General features: G+C 46.1%; 1 protein-coding gene across 1 annotated transcript in view; it reads left to right on the forward strand.

Annotated features, from left to right (window-relative positions):
- The window catches only part of snx29 (sorting nexin 29), a gene marked incomplete at its 5' end in the record, with an annotated part of 97,622 nt that overhangs the window by 72,368 nt on the left and 11,241 nt on the right, over window positions 1–14,013 (forward strand). Inside the window, one exon of the mRNA XM_080834287.1 lies at window positions 1,164–1,304. Within this exon, the coding sequence (XP_080690413.1) occupies window positions 1,164–1,304 (141 nt within the window). The remainder of the gene's footprint in view (window positions 1–1,163; window positions 1,305–14,013) is intronic.

A 14,013-nucleotide genomic window follows, 5' to 3' on the forward strand; every position in this document is an offset into this window, starting at 1 on the left:
TGATGGACAGTGGATACAGAACTTTGCACTGCAGTGAGGAAACATCATTCACTGAAACACATTCTAGTGACAGACTAGGGGTTGTAGCGTTATTGTAAGCACCCTCATCTTTGGTCGAGGGAGTGGGTTCAAGCCAAGCTCGGGACTGTGCACATTTATATAAAACAGCATAGCGAACATGTCCCCAGTGTAAATGGGCCTATGCCCTTTATTTTAGAATTTTAACATCTTTCACAGGGAGGATGTGTTAGTTTGACATGGGGGGGCGGGGCCCGTTTGGACTTATTAGCGGCCCCAGATGCTAAAGATGTCGCCTGTCATCCAAGCAAGATCCTCTTCAGCTCATTTAAGCTGCGCAGGTCAGTACCTCCTTGTAGCTTGAAGGAGAGATGAGTCAAAATGTATGAAGAGTGTGGCATCTCTTTCTCACGCCCCCTCTCTCCCCACCTCCTCCTCCTCTTCATCCTCCTCATCCTCCTCTGTTCCACCTCTATCTCCTCCTCCTCTTCCTGCCTCTATTCTTCCCCCTCCTCTTCTTCCTCCTCCTCCCTGCCCTCTCAGCCCCTGTGACGCCCGGCCGACTCCCTGACGTCCGTCTGGTAAACAGCGGCGCTCAAACAATGCAGGAATCCATTTCAGGGGCCTTTAATGGTGCATGGAAAGTGCAGCGAGCCACGGCACAGCAGGGTTGTGCGATGTGTTGCCATCGCTCGCCATTTATGAGACATCTTATGGAATCCACAGAGATCACCATATTGAGAGATTAGTGTATGTGTGGGGGTGACCGTGCATTTTTACTTAATGATTCATTTTTGTGTGTGTGTGTGTGTGTGTGTGTGTGTGTGTGTGTGTGTGTGTGTGTGTGTGTGTGTGTGTGTGTGTGTGTGTGTGTGTGTGTGTGTGTGTGTGTGAGTGAGTGAGTGAGTACACGTACATTTTCTGTTGGTTCCTTTGGGGTTGAGTGGCTGCCTTGCAAATGTTTTTGGCAGACAAGGACACAGGTTGGTACTCAGAGTATGCAGGTCGTGGAGTCCACTACATTCCCACTTGGTTGCAGTGTGTGTGTGTGTGCGTGTGTGTGTTGGGACAGTTGTCTGTTTTGTTTGTGTTTGCAGCAGCCTAGAATCCAGTCTAATGACACTGCCTTTTCTGTGTTCCTACAGGTGTACATCAGGATCCTAGACAACGAGTGGAATGTTTACCGACGCTACACGGAATTCCGCGAGCTGCACAACCATCTCCGAACGCCATTCCCCCAGGTGGACACCTTCAGCTTCCCTCCCAAAAAAGCCATCGGAAACAAGGTTGGTACATGTGGGAAAAAAACAAGTTTATTTCTTTTTTTCCCCTGTTTTTCTGTTCTGACAGTTTTTTTATGCCAACGTGATGTAGTTCTCACTGCACACTTCCAGGCCTCTCAGCTCTGAGTTCTTCTTTCCCTATCTGGGGTCTCTGGTTTGTGTATTCAGCAAAGCTTTGCCTTGGCGTGTGTTTTTTTTTTAGGGGGGGGACACATTTGGAATAAATAAATAAAAATGCAGCCGGTGTTGTGCGTTAAGACAGAGAGGTCTTGGCCAGTTACCTCAGAAGAGAAAGTGGGCTGAGAATACTTTCTTCACCTGATGCTTCTCGCCTATCTCTCATTTTCACAACCACACACACACACACACACACACACACACACACATTCCCTCTCCCGTTCACACATTAGAAAAGGCGCCTTTTCTCCTGCCTGGGCTGTTTATTCAGTGTCGGCTGCTGGAAAGACCCACAGATGAGTCAAGCCTGTGGATGGTAAGGCAGGAAAGAAGAAAAAAAACAGCAGTGGCAATAAAAAAACCCATGTGTGAAATGGGATTTATTGATGTAAAGTGAAGTGTTTGAGCAGGATGCCAGGCAGCAGGGGCATAAGTTCTGAAAAAAGCCACCGCTGGTTTGGGAGAACAGTGCCCTGCTTGCTTCTCCAACCTCGAGAGTGCTGACAGAAAAACCTAAGGGAAACTTTCTTCACCCCCCTCCCACCCCACCCCGCCACCTCCATCTCCTTTTCTCACCCTATCTCCACATCCCTCTCTCTCTCTCTCTCCCTCTCTCTGTCACACTCACTCTGCTCTTGTCCACTTATTTTACCCTCATTCTTTCTTTTTTATTGTCCACCCCTCCACCGTGCACTCCCCCTCTCCTGTCTGTCCCCAAACCTTTTCTTCCTCTCCTCTCCTGGGGGAGGTAATTGGTCCATGGCATGGCTACCCTGGCGCAGCTCTTGCTCGCTCGCTGGGCTGAGAGTGTGCCAGGCTGCGCCGGTAGCACCTCTGGTAGATGGAGCCCTTCAAAGGCAGGCCCCGCCGAGCGTGAAAGACAAAGCTGATTTGCCCGTGCCCAGACGGACCCGACTAAGCGCGTCCGGGCACAGATGCCGCCTTCAAGGACGGGCAATCAAAAGGAGCCCCATCAGACGACACTCAGCCTCAAAGATAGCTTCGCCCACCCCTCTCCCGCCGAACAGGTCAAAGGGTAGCTTCACGAGTCACCCTGCGCAGACTCATCTCCTCCTCCTCAACATCGTTACTACCCCCTCTATCCAATTTGTGTTACATCTGAAGCCTTCCTCTGGTGACCGCACACACGACTGGGCAGCCCACATAGTTTGTGTGGTGTAGGGTTTGGATCTGATACTGATACAAGTTACCAGTGGTACGTTGGGAGTATGACCGGGCAAAAAGGTGAGTCTGATCAGATGCTCTACCACCCTGCCCTGCTCTTAAGTTTCAAATTCTCATTTTGACTTTCAACAGGACACGGTTTGACACAATTCTGGACAGTTTAGCTCCCTTTTTTCTTTGTCTGTTGCGAACAATATATGTGACCTCCTTGTGACATCTCTTTTGTGCGTGTGCACCCTTGGAAGTTTCTCCAATGTGACCGGTCTGGGCCCAGTGGGATAACTTATGTGGGGGCACCTGATTTATTTCATTATTTATTTTTTTGCCTTTCACAAAGGAGGGATTGCTCCCGGCACGTGAGCATGCGGGCACCGCTTCTGAGGAGACGCTACGCTAAGTGCTGAAGTTAGGCAGCAACTTTGACATGCAAATGCAAGTAGAGCACAGAGGCCCTCAGGGTATCTCTGAAACAAGAAAGAGGCAGTGAGAGACAGACAGACACAGAGAGAGAGAGAAGGAGAGGAGAGGAGAGGAGAGAGGGACTTTTTAAAGTACAGGGCAAGAGCATGCGGGAGATATGGGGGAGAAAAATAAAAGGGGCTGTGAGGGAGACACGCACCGCCGATAAAGGAGGCAGGAGTAGGGGAGTTAGTGCAGGGGCCTTTAAAGTCAAACGTTCAACGCAGCGGCGTGGTTTGATGGAACCGGGTTTGGAGTGTTTGCAGATAGTCAGCGGGGTCCTGGGAGATTAGCTGTCATGTCACTCTTAACCTTGTCGTTGTAATTGGCTCCCCTTTTAACCACCCCTGTGTCAGAACATTCTGGAAAGACACATAGCTCACTTGTGTTCCCCCTCAGGTGAAACACCCTCGGCCCCTCTTCCTCTTTAACTCACACACTCGCACTCACACACACACACACACACACACACACACACACACACACACACACACAGGCACGCACCCTAAGGAACTCCTGACGTCTCATTCTGTCAGGGTAATGAAGGACTCTTTTATAGGTCGATTAATGGACAGCAACATCAATTGATTTTGACCATGCAACTGTAGCACATATTTGCTACTAAAGTCGTCTGCACAGTAGCAATCCGACATATTTTTTGCCAACGTTTCCAGGGTTTTTGGGAGGTTAAGGCTAGGTTAGCAGGCCTTGTGTTAGAGTGTGTGTCTGTATGTGTGTGTGTGTGTGTGTGTGTGTGTGTGTCTGTGTGTATGTGTATGAATGTTTGTGGTTTGTGAAGTGTCTGTTTGTGTGTGTATGAATGTTTGTGGTTTGTGAAGTGTGTGTGTGTGTGTGTGTGTGTGTGTGTGTGTGTGTGTGTGTGTGTGTGTGTGTGTGTGATGGGTAAAGGCTAGGTTAGCAGGCCCAGTGTTAGAGTGTGTGTGTGTGTGTGTGTGTGTGGGTGGTTAAGGCTAGGTTAGCCAGCCCAGGAGAGGATCTCTTCCTGTGTTCTGTGTATTTAACAATGTCTTGGGTTAACAATAGATATACTGCAGACTAGGACAAAATCATCCTTTTCATTGTATGTGTGGCAGCTTAAGTGCGTGTGTGTGTGTGTGTGTGTGTGTGTGTGTGTGTATGTGTGTGTGTTTGTGTACAAACAGTACTACATGGAGCTCTTTGAGACAGGAGATTGATGATGGATATGATGGGGTGGTAGAGAAACGGAGAGAGAGAAGAAGAGGGGGAACGGGGGAGATATAAAGAGATGAAACAGGGCAGCTGTCATGTGGGATGCCCCATCAGACTTATCAGCAGGAGCAACACACACACACACACACACACACACAAACACACACACACACACACACACACACACACACACAATCCAGCGCTCAGAGCTCAGGCCTAATTACCCTCTCAGGGCAGAACCATCACAATTCCTCATGGGCATCACTGCAGCATGCCTGCACTACACTGCCTACACACTCACACACTCACTCTCTCTCTCTCTCTCTCTCACACATACACACACACACACACACACACAGACACACAGACACACAGACACACAGACACACAGACACACAGACACACAGACACACAGACACACAGACACACAGACACACAGACACACAGACAGACACACACACAGACAGACACACACACACACACACACAGTCACCCCACACACTGCCTGCACAAATAATGGCATATTCGCGCACGAAGAAGCTCTCCTGACGATATCTGATTTATCTGATGTCCTTCTGTGGCACTCTCTCTCTCTCTTACTCTCCCTCTCTGACTCTCTCTCTCTTTCTCTCTCTTCTTCTCTCTCTCCTTCTCTCTCTCCTCCCCCTCCCTCCCACACTTCTTTTCGCATCATCCACTAACTGAACACAATCTAGTCAAAGGATTTCAGAGGAACTTCTAATTATAAGGACACTTTTTTGAATATATCAGGATTTTCTTACTGCCCACCCTGCCGTGTCAGTCGTAATCTGATTGCTCGAATGGTATTTTTGGACCCTGAAATGGCATTTCTTGAGTACAGTACGAGGGATCCGGAGGACTCGACTCCATTTGGAACATGGCAGCGCTGCGATCCGATGATGGATGTGCTTGTGTGAAGTTGACAGAGAACCCCCCCCCCCCCCCCCCCCCCACTGTGCCTCGGGTTTTTAAATGAGGCGACAAACATTCCACAGCTCTCTGATGTCGTTACTCAGCTTTAAGGAGCATCGCGTTCACGGGTTGTTCAGGCAGCCGTGTGTGTGTGTGTGTGTGTGTGTGTGTGTGTGATAGTGCGTGTGTGTGGGGGGGTTGCCTTGGCACGCTTTACTACCTCCAGCCCTCCCACAACTCACACACACACATTTCTATTGAGAGAATGCGTCACTCACTCACTGACCGTGTGCTGGGCTGCCTTGACAACCTCGCCAACGGCTCTGAGCTAAAACACCTCCCTACCCCTGTGAGCGCCCCCACCACCCATCACACCCCAACACCCCAACACCCCCGCCGCCAGACTGATGGAGGGATGACGTCAGCACTCTGAGCACACTCCTCCCTCACTGGTCATCAACCTGTCAGTGCCTCAAATAGGCAAGCACACACACACACACACACACACACACACACACACACACACACACACACACACACACACAAACAAACAGAAACACACAAACACAGTGCACTGTCATACACACTAATGCACACATGCATAATGACATGTTTTATGGACTTTCACAGATCCTAGACCCAATCAAAGATTTTATAGCAACCAGAAGGCACACATGATGATGTGTTTAATAACAGGGAGAGTTATGGTGTGCTTTAGAAAGTGCCCTTTGGTTGTGTGTGGTTTAAGCTCTTCTTTATTGCGTGTGTATGGGTGGCTGTCAATTTGAGCAGGTTTGTTTGTGTGTGTGTGTGTGTGTGTGTGTGTGTGTGTGTGTGTGTGTGTGTGAGTGTGAGTGTGTGTGTGTGTGCGTGCGTGCGTGCGTGTGTGTGTGAGAGTGTGAGAGTGTGAGTGTGTGAGTGTGTGTGGTCCTACAGGTAATTGTATGTTTTTCTGGTACACCTGAGCTCTTTACTGATCTACTGACCTGTGCGAGAGATGTGTGTGTATGTTTGAGATAGCAATGAAATGACTGACACAGTGAATGTGTGTGTGTGTGGGTGTGTGTATGTTAGAGTGTGGATCAGGACGGATTTTTCTCTCTGAGGCTGGCCCACGTCCGACAGCCATTAAAATATTTTGTCCGAACCCGACCTGAGCCTGACCTAGTCAACGCTTCAACTGTTCATACTAATGACATATTTACGTATGTTTTTTATGAATAGCCTGCCTTATTTTAACTTGGGAATCGACGTGTGCACTCACACAAACAACCGCGGTTAAATGCACAGTCGTGCACAAGAGGCCGATAAGCACAGGCTACTGAATTGAAGTTATTCCCATTGCAAAAAGCCAAGCCTAACGAAATGAAATAGTACACATTAAACAAGCCAGGCTTCTGCTTAATATGATTAAACATCAATTACAAAACGGGCATCAACAGATTAATGCACTGGCTCACACAAACAAGCGCCGTTAAACGCACAAGTGCACAAAAGAGGGCCAATCAGCATATTGAAATGAAATTATTCACATTGCAAGAAGCCCATACCTAACGGAATGAAATAGCCTACACATAACACATGCCAGGCATCTGCTAGGCCTTAATAAAACTCACGTCATATGCTACACCAGAGGAAGCACAACAAACAAGTCTTACCATTGAAGATCTTTTTTTTTCTTGAAAACGTTTTAGTGCACGGCAACGTCCCTTACTCTATCCACATGGCACTGCGGGGCGGAATTCCCCGTCCGCTTGCTATCATATTTCATTACAACTTTACACCTCTTACATTGGACATATCCAAATGCCTCTAAGAATCCACATTGACTTATAAGCATAAATATCTCTAAACAGTCGATTTCCCCATCGTTTTGTATTGTTTTAAACTCTCCAGATGACAGTTTTTATTTTTTACTTCTTCCATGATGCCAGTTTGCTGCCAGAAACCGCATTGTCACAGCTAGGACATATACAATTTCATCCACACAGGAAGAAGGCTGTTATCCTAAATGTGATTTATTTTATTCTCAAAAACGAACTTCTGCATCACATGAAGCAGACACTTTGACTTCCCTCATTATTAAGATATTTTTAATATGGAATGTTCAATGCCTTATCGCACTGATGTGTCCGAGCCCGACCCGAGCATGAGTATAATTTCTAAATATTTGGTTGAACCCAGTCCGTTCAATGGGCCCGGGTCGGGTATCCAACCTCTAGAGTGTGTGTGTGTGTGTGTGTGTGTGTGTGTGTGTGTGTGTGTGTGTGTGTGAGTGTGAGTGTTGTGTATGTGCACACGCAGGGGGGCAGTCACTGTGGAGATAATAGCCAGGCTCTCCCTTCTGCTGGCAGTTGGCCTGGCTGTCCCTCCAGCCCACTGATGACACCAGTGAGAGAGAGAGGGAGGGAGGGCTGGGGGCGGGGGCGAGTGGGAGAGAAGAGGGAGAGTGAGATGGAGGTGACGAAAAGATAGAGAGAGAGAGAGAAAGAGAAGCCCACTGAGTTCAGTCATTCACATTCCCCCTCGGCTCCACTAAGCACATCAAGCTTTGAGGTATGTGTGTAGTGGTGGGCAGCACAGTTGGCATCGTGTACCAAGCTAACGTTAGGCACGCATAGGCACGTTGGAACACCCAACCCTCACCCCCTCCCACGCCACCCCCGCCGGCGCGCAAGAGTCCCTTGAATGAGCCGCCAGTGAGTAGTACCAAGTAGGAGGCTGTGGAGGAAGTCTGGCTTACAGAACTTGAGCGCTGGCCTCCACTCGTGTCCTCTGCCTCACACTTTGACTTTGAACATAGGGGGCTTCACTGGAGAAGGACAATTGGCTCACTGTGTTCTTCTACGCAGCACCAACCCCTCCCTGTGTCCACGCTATCTCTTGGCTCCCCCCTGTGTCCCCTTACATCAAAGTTTGACGCAAAGCATCTTATCACAGGAATGTCTCACTGAATTTAAAGCCGTCAAGTCTAGCGCATGAGTGGAGCATACTTGTCTACATTATTCGGCATTATTCGGACATCTCCGTGAATTTGGTGCACTGTCCCTCCAGTGTCTCCGTTCATCTCTGCGGAGCAACAGTTCCCGGGCTTTGTGCTCGTCTTGTGTTTTTGTGGCTTTTTGTTACAGGTCGAACAATCGACGGTTTATGACTCATTAGGGAGGCGAAGCGCACTCTCTGTCTATATGTAATCACTGGTGGTTATAATGGCTGTTGTAATTGAACAAGGCCTCTCCCATTATCGCACATTAAAAGCTATTTTCGAGCATGCCGCGTCAAAGCCAGTACATTCAGACCTCAGTCACAAGCTGAGATGTCTAATTTAAGGAGCGTTCAGCCCCCACCCCCCTCTCTCTCTCTTTGTCTTTGCTTAATGCGCTTCCACTCACACAGCTCATACAGTTAAGGAAGCTCCCATCGTTGCAGTGGATTATCAGATATATTAACTCCCCATACCGTCGATAAAGGCTTACAAATCCTACTCGATCGTACATGTTGTAGTGTCTCTGAAGAACTGTTTTTGTACCCTCTATATGTTTTATCTTTCATATTTTTTCATGAACACAAACTAAATGCTGTCACAAAGGACTGTGTATAAATAGAAGAAAAAAAAATGCAGTTCGAGATTCTCTCTCTGCGATCAGACTAAGAAGATTAGAACACACTGTAGGGAGTGGACCCCCTGGAATGTTTGAATCCCTGTGAAAACTTTCGATCACTTAAAACGGTTTTGCAGCACTTAAGAGACTGTGGTCTCTAGGGCATGTGTATGTAGCGACGTAACCGATAGTTATCTCTAAAGGATAACTGTGTGTGTGTGTGTGTGTGTGTGTGTGTGTGTGTGTGTGTTAGCACGCACATCAGACAGCTGTGATGTACAGATGGAAGCTTAACAACGCTACTTTTGCTAACGTAGACAGGCACTAAGCAGATTCCTTGAGGGCCTTTTTCAGACGCATCCTGCGACAGTGTTTAAAGATGGCCGCGGGGCAGAGCGATAAAATGTTTTGTCAGGAGAGTCTGGCGGCTACTTCCCAGCAGACCCGTCGCCGAGTCTTCGTGCTCCAGCAGTCGTTTTGTCACCGCTCTTCGCACAAGCCCTCCTGTCTCGCCAACAAAGCAGAGGCTGCCTTCCGCCTGTCAGGTTGATGCCTGCGAACTCACTGTAAACAACCAGCCCAAACTCCCCCCCCCAGCTACACACACACACACACACACACACACACACACACACACACACACACACACACACACCACCACCACCCCTTTGACTCACCTCCTCCAAGGCTGCCTTTCTGAATCCACAATTGTATGCATTTTCACACCTTCACTGTGGAATCTTTTGGCTTCTCACATTAGTTCCTAAATACGTTGCTTTACCCTTTCCTCCTTGTCTATATGCATTGGCAGCTTTGTTCTCCTGGTACATCATCAAGGTGGTTTGATGTGTAATTGCCTTAGGTGTATTGTGCACGCATTGCGGTCTTAGAGAAATCACTCACAGGGTTATTGACTTGATTAGTGGCCTTTGCAATCAGGGGTCTAGAGGAAAAGGGTAGCACTTCAGTCAGCAGCTGCGATGGGCTCACCTGCGTCAGCGAAGGGTCGAGTTGATTGACTAACGTGTCACTGCTCTCGACAAAGATACGGGCCAACAGGCCCGGCCTCCTCCTGCACGCAGCTGCCACCGGCACGGCACCGAGCACGCATCGGACTGAACTCTACCCCTCGCTTCGCATTAAAGATGCCCCCTGACACGCACACAGACACACTAACACACTAACACACTAACACACAGACACACACACACACACACACACACACACACACACACACACTAACACACACACTCACTCACACTGTCACTCACACACTCACATACTCTCTCACACACACACACACACACACACACACACACACACACACACACACACACACACACACACACACACACACACACACACATGCACATCCTGGTCTAAGTGATGTCCCCTTGTTCTCCCATGTGGACATGAAGTACATGTAGGCCATGTACATTTTGCCCCCTGAACACAGTGTTCACATACGACATACATGCATACCTAATGTGTCTTATCATAAAGAGTAGTGTTTTATCTCTCTCTCTCTCTCTCTCTCTCTTTCCAATGTCAGTAGTGTTAGGCCTGTTGCAGGTGATTGTTTATGCACAGCTCGGCTTCACCTCAGCGCCGCTCTCCTGTGTTACGCAAGCTGGCGTAATTCAGCTGTCGGAACGAGCAGTCGCAGGATGTCGTGCCAGTTTAATTATCCACTAATGCACTCTCCGCCGTCTATATCCGGCCGAGCTGGCGCACCACCTATACTGTACATGCGTGGCATACAGGAAAGCAGCGTGCCGTACATGCGTCGCACATGTTGACAGCATAATTGCATTCATATGAAAATTCTTTTTTAATGTGTGAGCCCATTAGCGGTGTAATTTAAGGTGCTGGAATGGCATTCAGAGTGTTGCTTCCTCTGGATGTAAAAGGCCAGTAAAATGCAGCAGAATTATCATGAAGTGAAAGTCTGAGATCTTGTTGTTAAGGGGGAGGAGAGCATCTCTTCAGCTTGTCTCTTGAATAGGATGCACTGTATATATAAGTGCTTCTTCTGCTTGTCATTGCAAGGAAGGAATTGGTTTGGAAATTGGCTTTCCTAAGGCACAATCGAATTCCCTCATCTTTTCAAAGGTTTACAACCATTTTTTTTTTATTTTCTTCTTGCTTGATGTTCTTCCCAACAGGAACAAGCTGAGAAAATGATTTCCACAAAGTCGTCTTTGTTTTTGTGTAAATGTGACACAGTGTTTGACCTTAACAAGCTGGTGTTACAATGCATTATGTAAAGATACTGCATTCAATAACGTGACACATTTTTATTCCAATCCGCCTCATTTGGTAATACACTGGTTGAGCGCAATAAGTAATACAAGTTGCACTTTTTATGATGAAAATGTAATAATATGGTGCATTATGCAATAACCAACTAAAATGGACATCTTCATCTGTATATTTTTAACAATTAAGCTAAATTAAACATCCAAAACATTAAATTAGACCGTTAGAAAGTTGACTCTGATCTTAGGCCAAATCTCGATTCTTCCCCTTGCCCCTTTTGCTTTGTCTTTGTCTTGTCTTAACCCTAGCACTTGCAAGTGTAAGGGCCAAGGGCTGAAAACTTTCCCCTATAAAATGAGACGCCACTTGGTTTCGGGTACGTCATGCGTGACTGTATGAGCTATGAAACTAGCGATTTAAAAAAAGTCTAATGAAGAACATGGTTGCAAATATATATGTATACAACTGTGTAGAGCACGAAACAAGACTGTCGTCATTTTTAAATTAATTATAAGCCAAAAATACTTACATGTAGTGTATGTAGCATCTAGCTGGCAAGCTACCATATAAGCCAATGGAGTGGTGGTATACGCGCTAATTGTATCCTAAAACTACCGTTTGAAAGCTTCAGTTAAGACCAACAATACTATGCATCGTTCGTGTAGTACATTTCAGATCAAACCGAGTCATTATAAACGTTGTGTAGATAGCTTTATTCATGTAAAATATTCCTCGCTTCAAGCAGCCATGTTTTTTTGAAAATTCCCGAACTGGTTTCACTATGTGCTCTGGGATAGCCCTTGGAGGTAAGTGAGCTCTCAAGTGAGCTCTCAAATCATCTTAAAAATAAGGGGTGCATAGCACTCAATCTTATCCCTTAATCTTGATCAAATTGGGTCACCACTAGCTCTCACATGAACGCGCAATTTCAAGGGTAAGGGGGAAGATAAGGGGTAAGGGGAAGTATTGAGATTGGGCCTTAGTCTAAAGAGCCACATAAAAACACTAACAAGATCAGCTTTTTATCCTATTTATCTTACGAATACAACCAAACTCAGGGACTTCATGTCAAAAGCCAACCTAAGAAAACTCATTCACGCTTTTATTTCTAGCAGGGTCGAATACTGCACTGAGCTCCCAAACAAGACGGTCAAAAAGCTGCGCTTATTCAAAATGCAGCTGCTAGAACTCTTAGAGGGACCCAAAGGTCATATCACCCTGATTCTTAAGTCACTACACTGGCTTCCCGTCAGCTACAGAATTGAATATAAGGCAATACTGTTTGTTTATAGATCAATACCTGGAGTGGGGCCAAATACATAACAGACATTTTTAAGGAGTACACTCCTGCCAGGCCTCTCAGGTCAAGTGGACGTATGCTGTTAGTAGTGCCAAGGCTAAGCTTGTTGAAGCAACCTTTACTCGCTATGCTGGGTATCTTTGAAATGGACTCCCTATTGGTCTTAAAAGGAGCCTAATCCTTGAAACGTTTGAAACAGGACTCTAAAGCACACTGTCCATGGATGCTTTCATTTAAGTTTGAGTTTTTTGAGTTCTTTAAAAAAAATATTCGTATTTGAAATCTTGTTTTGTTAATCTTCTCCAGTATTTGTTTATTCTGCACTACTATTGTTCTTATAATTATTTTCTTCTTTGTAAAGCACCATAAATTGCCACTGTCTATGAAAAATAGGTTATAAATGAAGTTTCACTTGGAGAGTCACGCAGCATTAGTTACGCACCACGGGTTCTTATACGCAACCAAGAAGGGTATAATGTTTAAGATATTTTGATTACTAGGGCACGTTCATGTGGTAATTTAATAAACTTAATATTCAATTATCTCTTGTGTTTTGCACTGTAGGTGGATTTTCTTGGTTAAAACTTCTACTTCTAGTGGTTGTGGTTTGTAGATGTAATTGAGTATTTAGTAATGGTGTATTTTTCAGTTCTTTCAATCGTGGTTACTTGAGTCACTACTAGTCATTGAAAGGTACAACTGTTTATATTTCAGAAATCCACTGCAATTCAGCGTGCTGTTAGGCTCTATGCTGTGGTTGTTTCACTTAATTCTATAGTATTTAAATAATAATAATTATTATAAAATGATTAAAGAGAACACTAAATAGTCTAAATATTTATCCATAGTGTTTTTGACCACTGCAGTATGGTACATTGTCTTAACGTACAGTAATGCGGCATTGACTGAAAAAAATAATTTGAAAGAATGTTCTGTTCCATATTGGTCTTTTGTTGTGCATCCCTTTTCTCTTTCTTTGCATAATGGAGGAGCTGTGTGTGTTTGTGTCTGTGTGCAGTGGCGGTTTTAGGCACGGGCGACCCGGGCAACCGCCCGGGGCGGCACTTTTTCATGACACGTGAGGGGCGGCACGAGCACTTAAAAAAATAGTAATAATAATCTGGGCCGCGAAGCGCTTTTCTATTTCTATATATCATATCACTGCGTGAGGAATTGGCAAATTGGCGCCCCCTGCAGCTGCAGGCGCACCTGCTCGCTAAGAAGGTGCAGCGCAATCCTGGGTGAAAGGGGGAAAGAGAGAAAGAGAGAGGGGGCGGCGGGCAGTTCAGCTCTGGGTCTCCCAATAAACATTATAATTACCCTATACTTTTAGTTTTTCTGAATTGTGTGAAATGGCTTATAAAAATAGGTAATACAGAACGATTATGTGGTCACCAAGGGCAAGGTTAATTGGTGGAAGGAGACCACTAACTGCATCAATTTATCCAACTGGTGAAGGTAATAGTGAGCAGAGTATAGATAGATAGATAGTCAGATACTTTATTCATCCCGAGGGAAATGTAATACATCTTTAACAGAGTAGTCTATTACATTATCGATAAAGCTATTGAAGGATGCTCGAGTGGACAAGGTAAAAATGTGTTTT

Source organism: Sprattus sprattus (genome assembly GCF_963457725.1).
Source record: "Sprattus sprattus genome assembly, chromosome: 3".
NCBI classification, from domain to species: domain Eukaryota; kingdom Metazoa; phylum Chordata; class Actinopteri; order Clupeiformes; family Clupeidae; genus Sprattus; species Sprattus sprattus.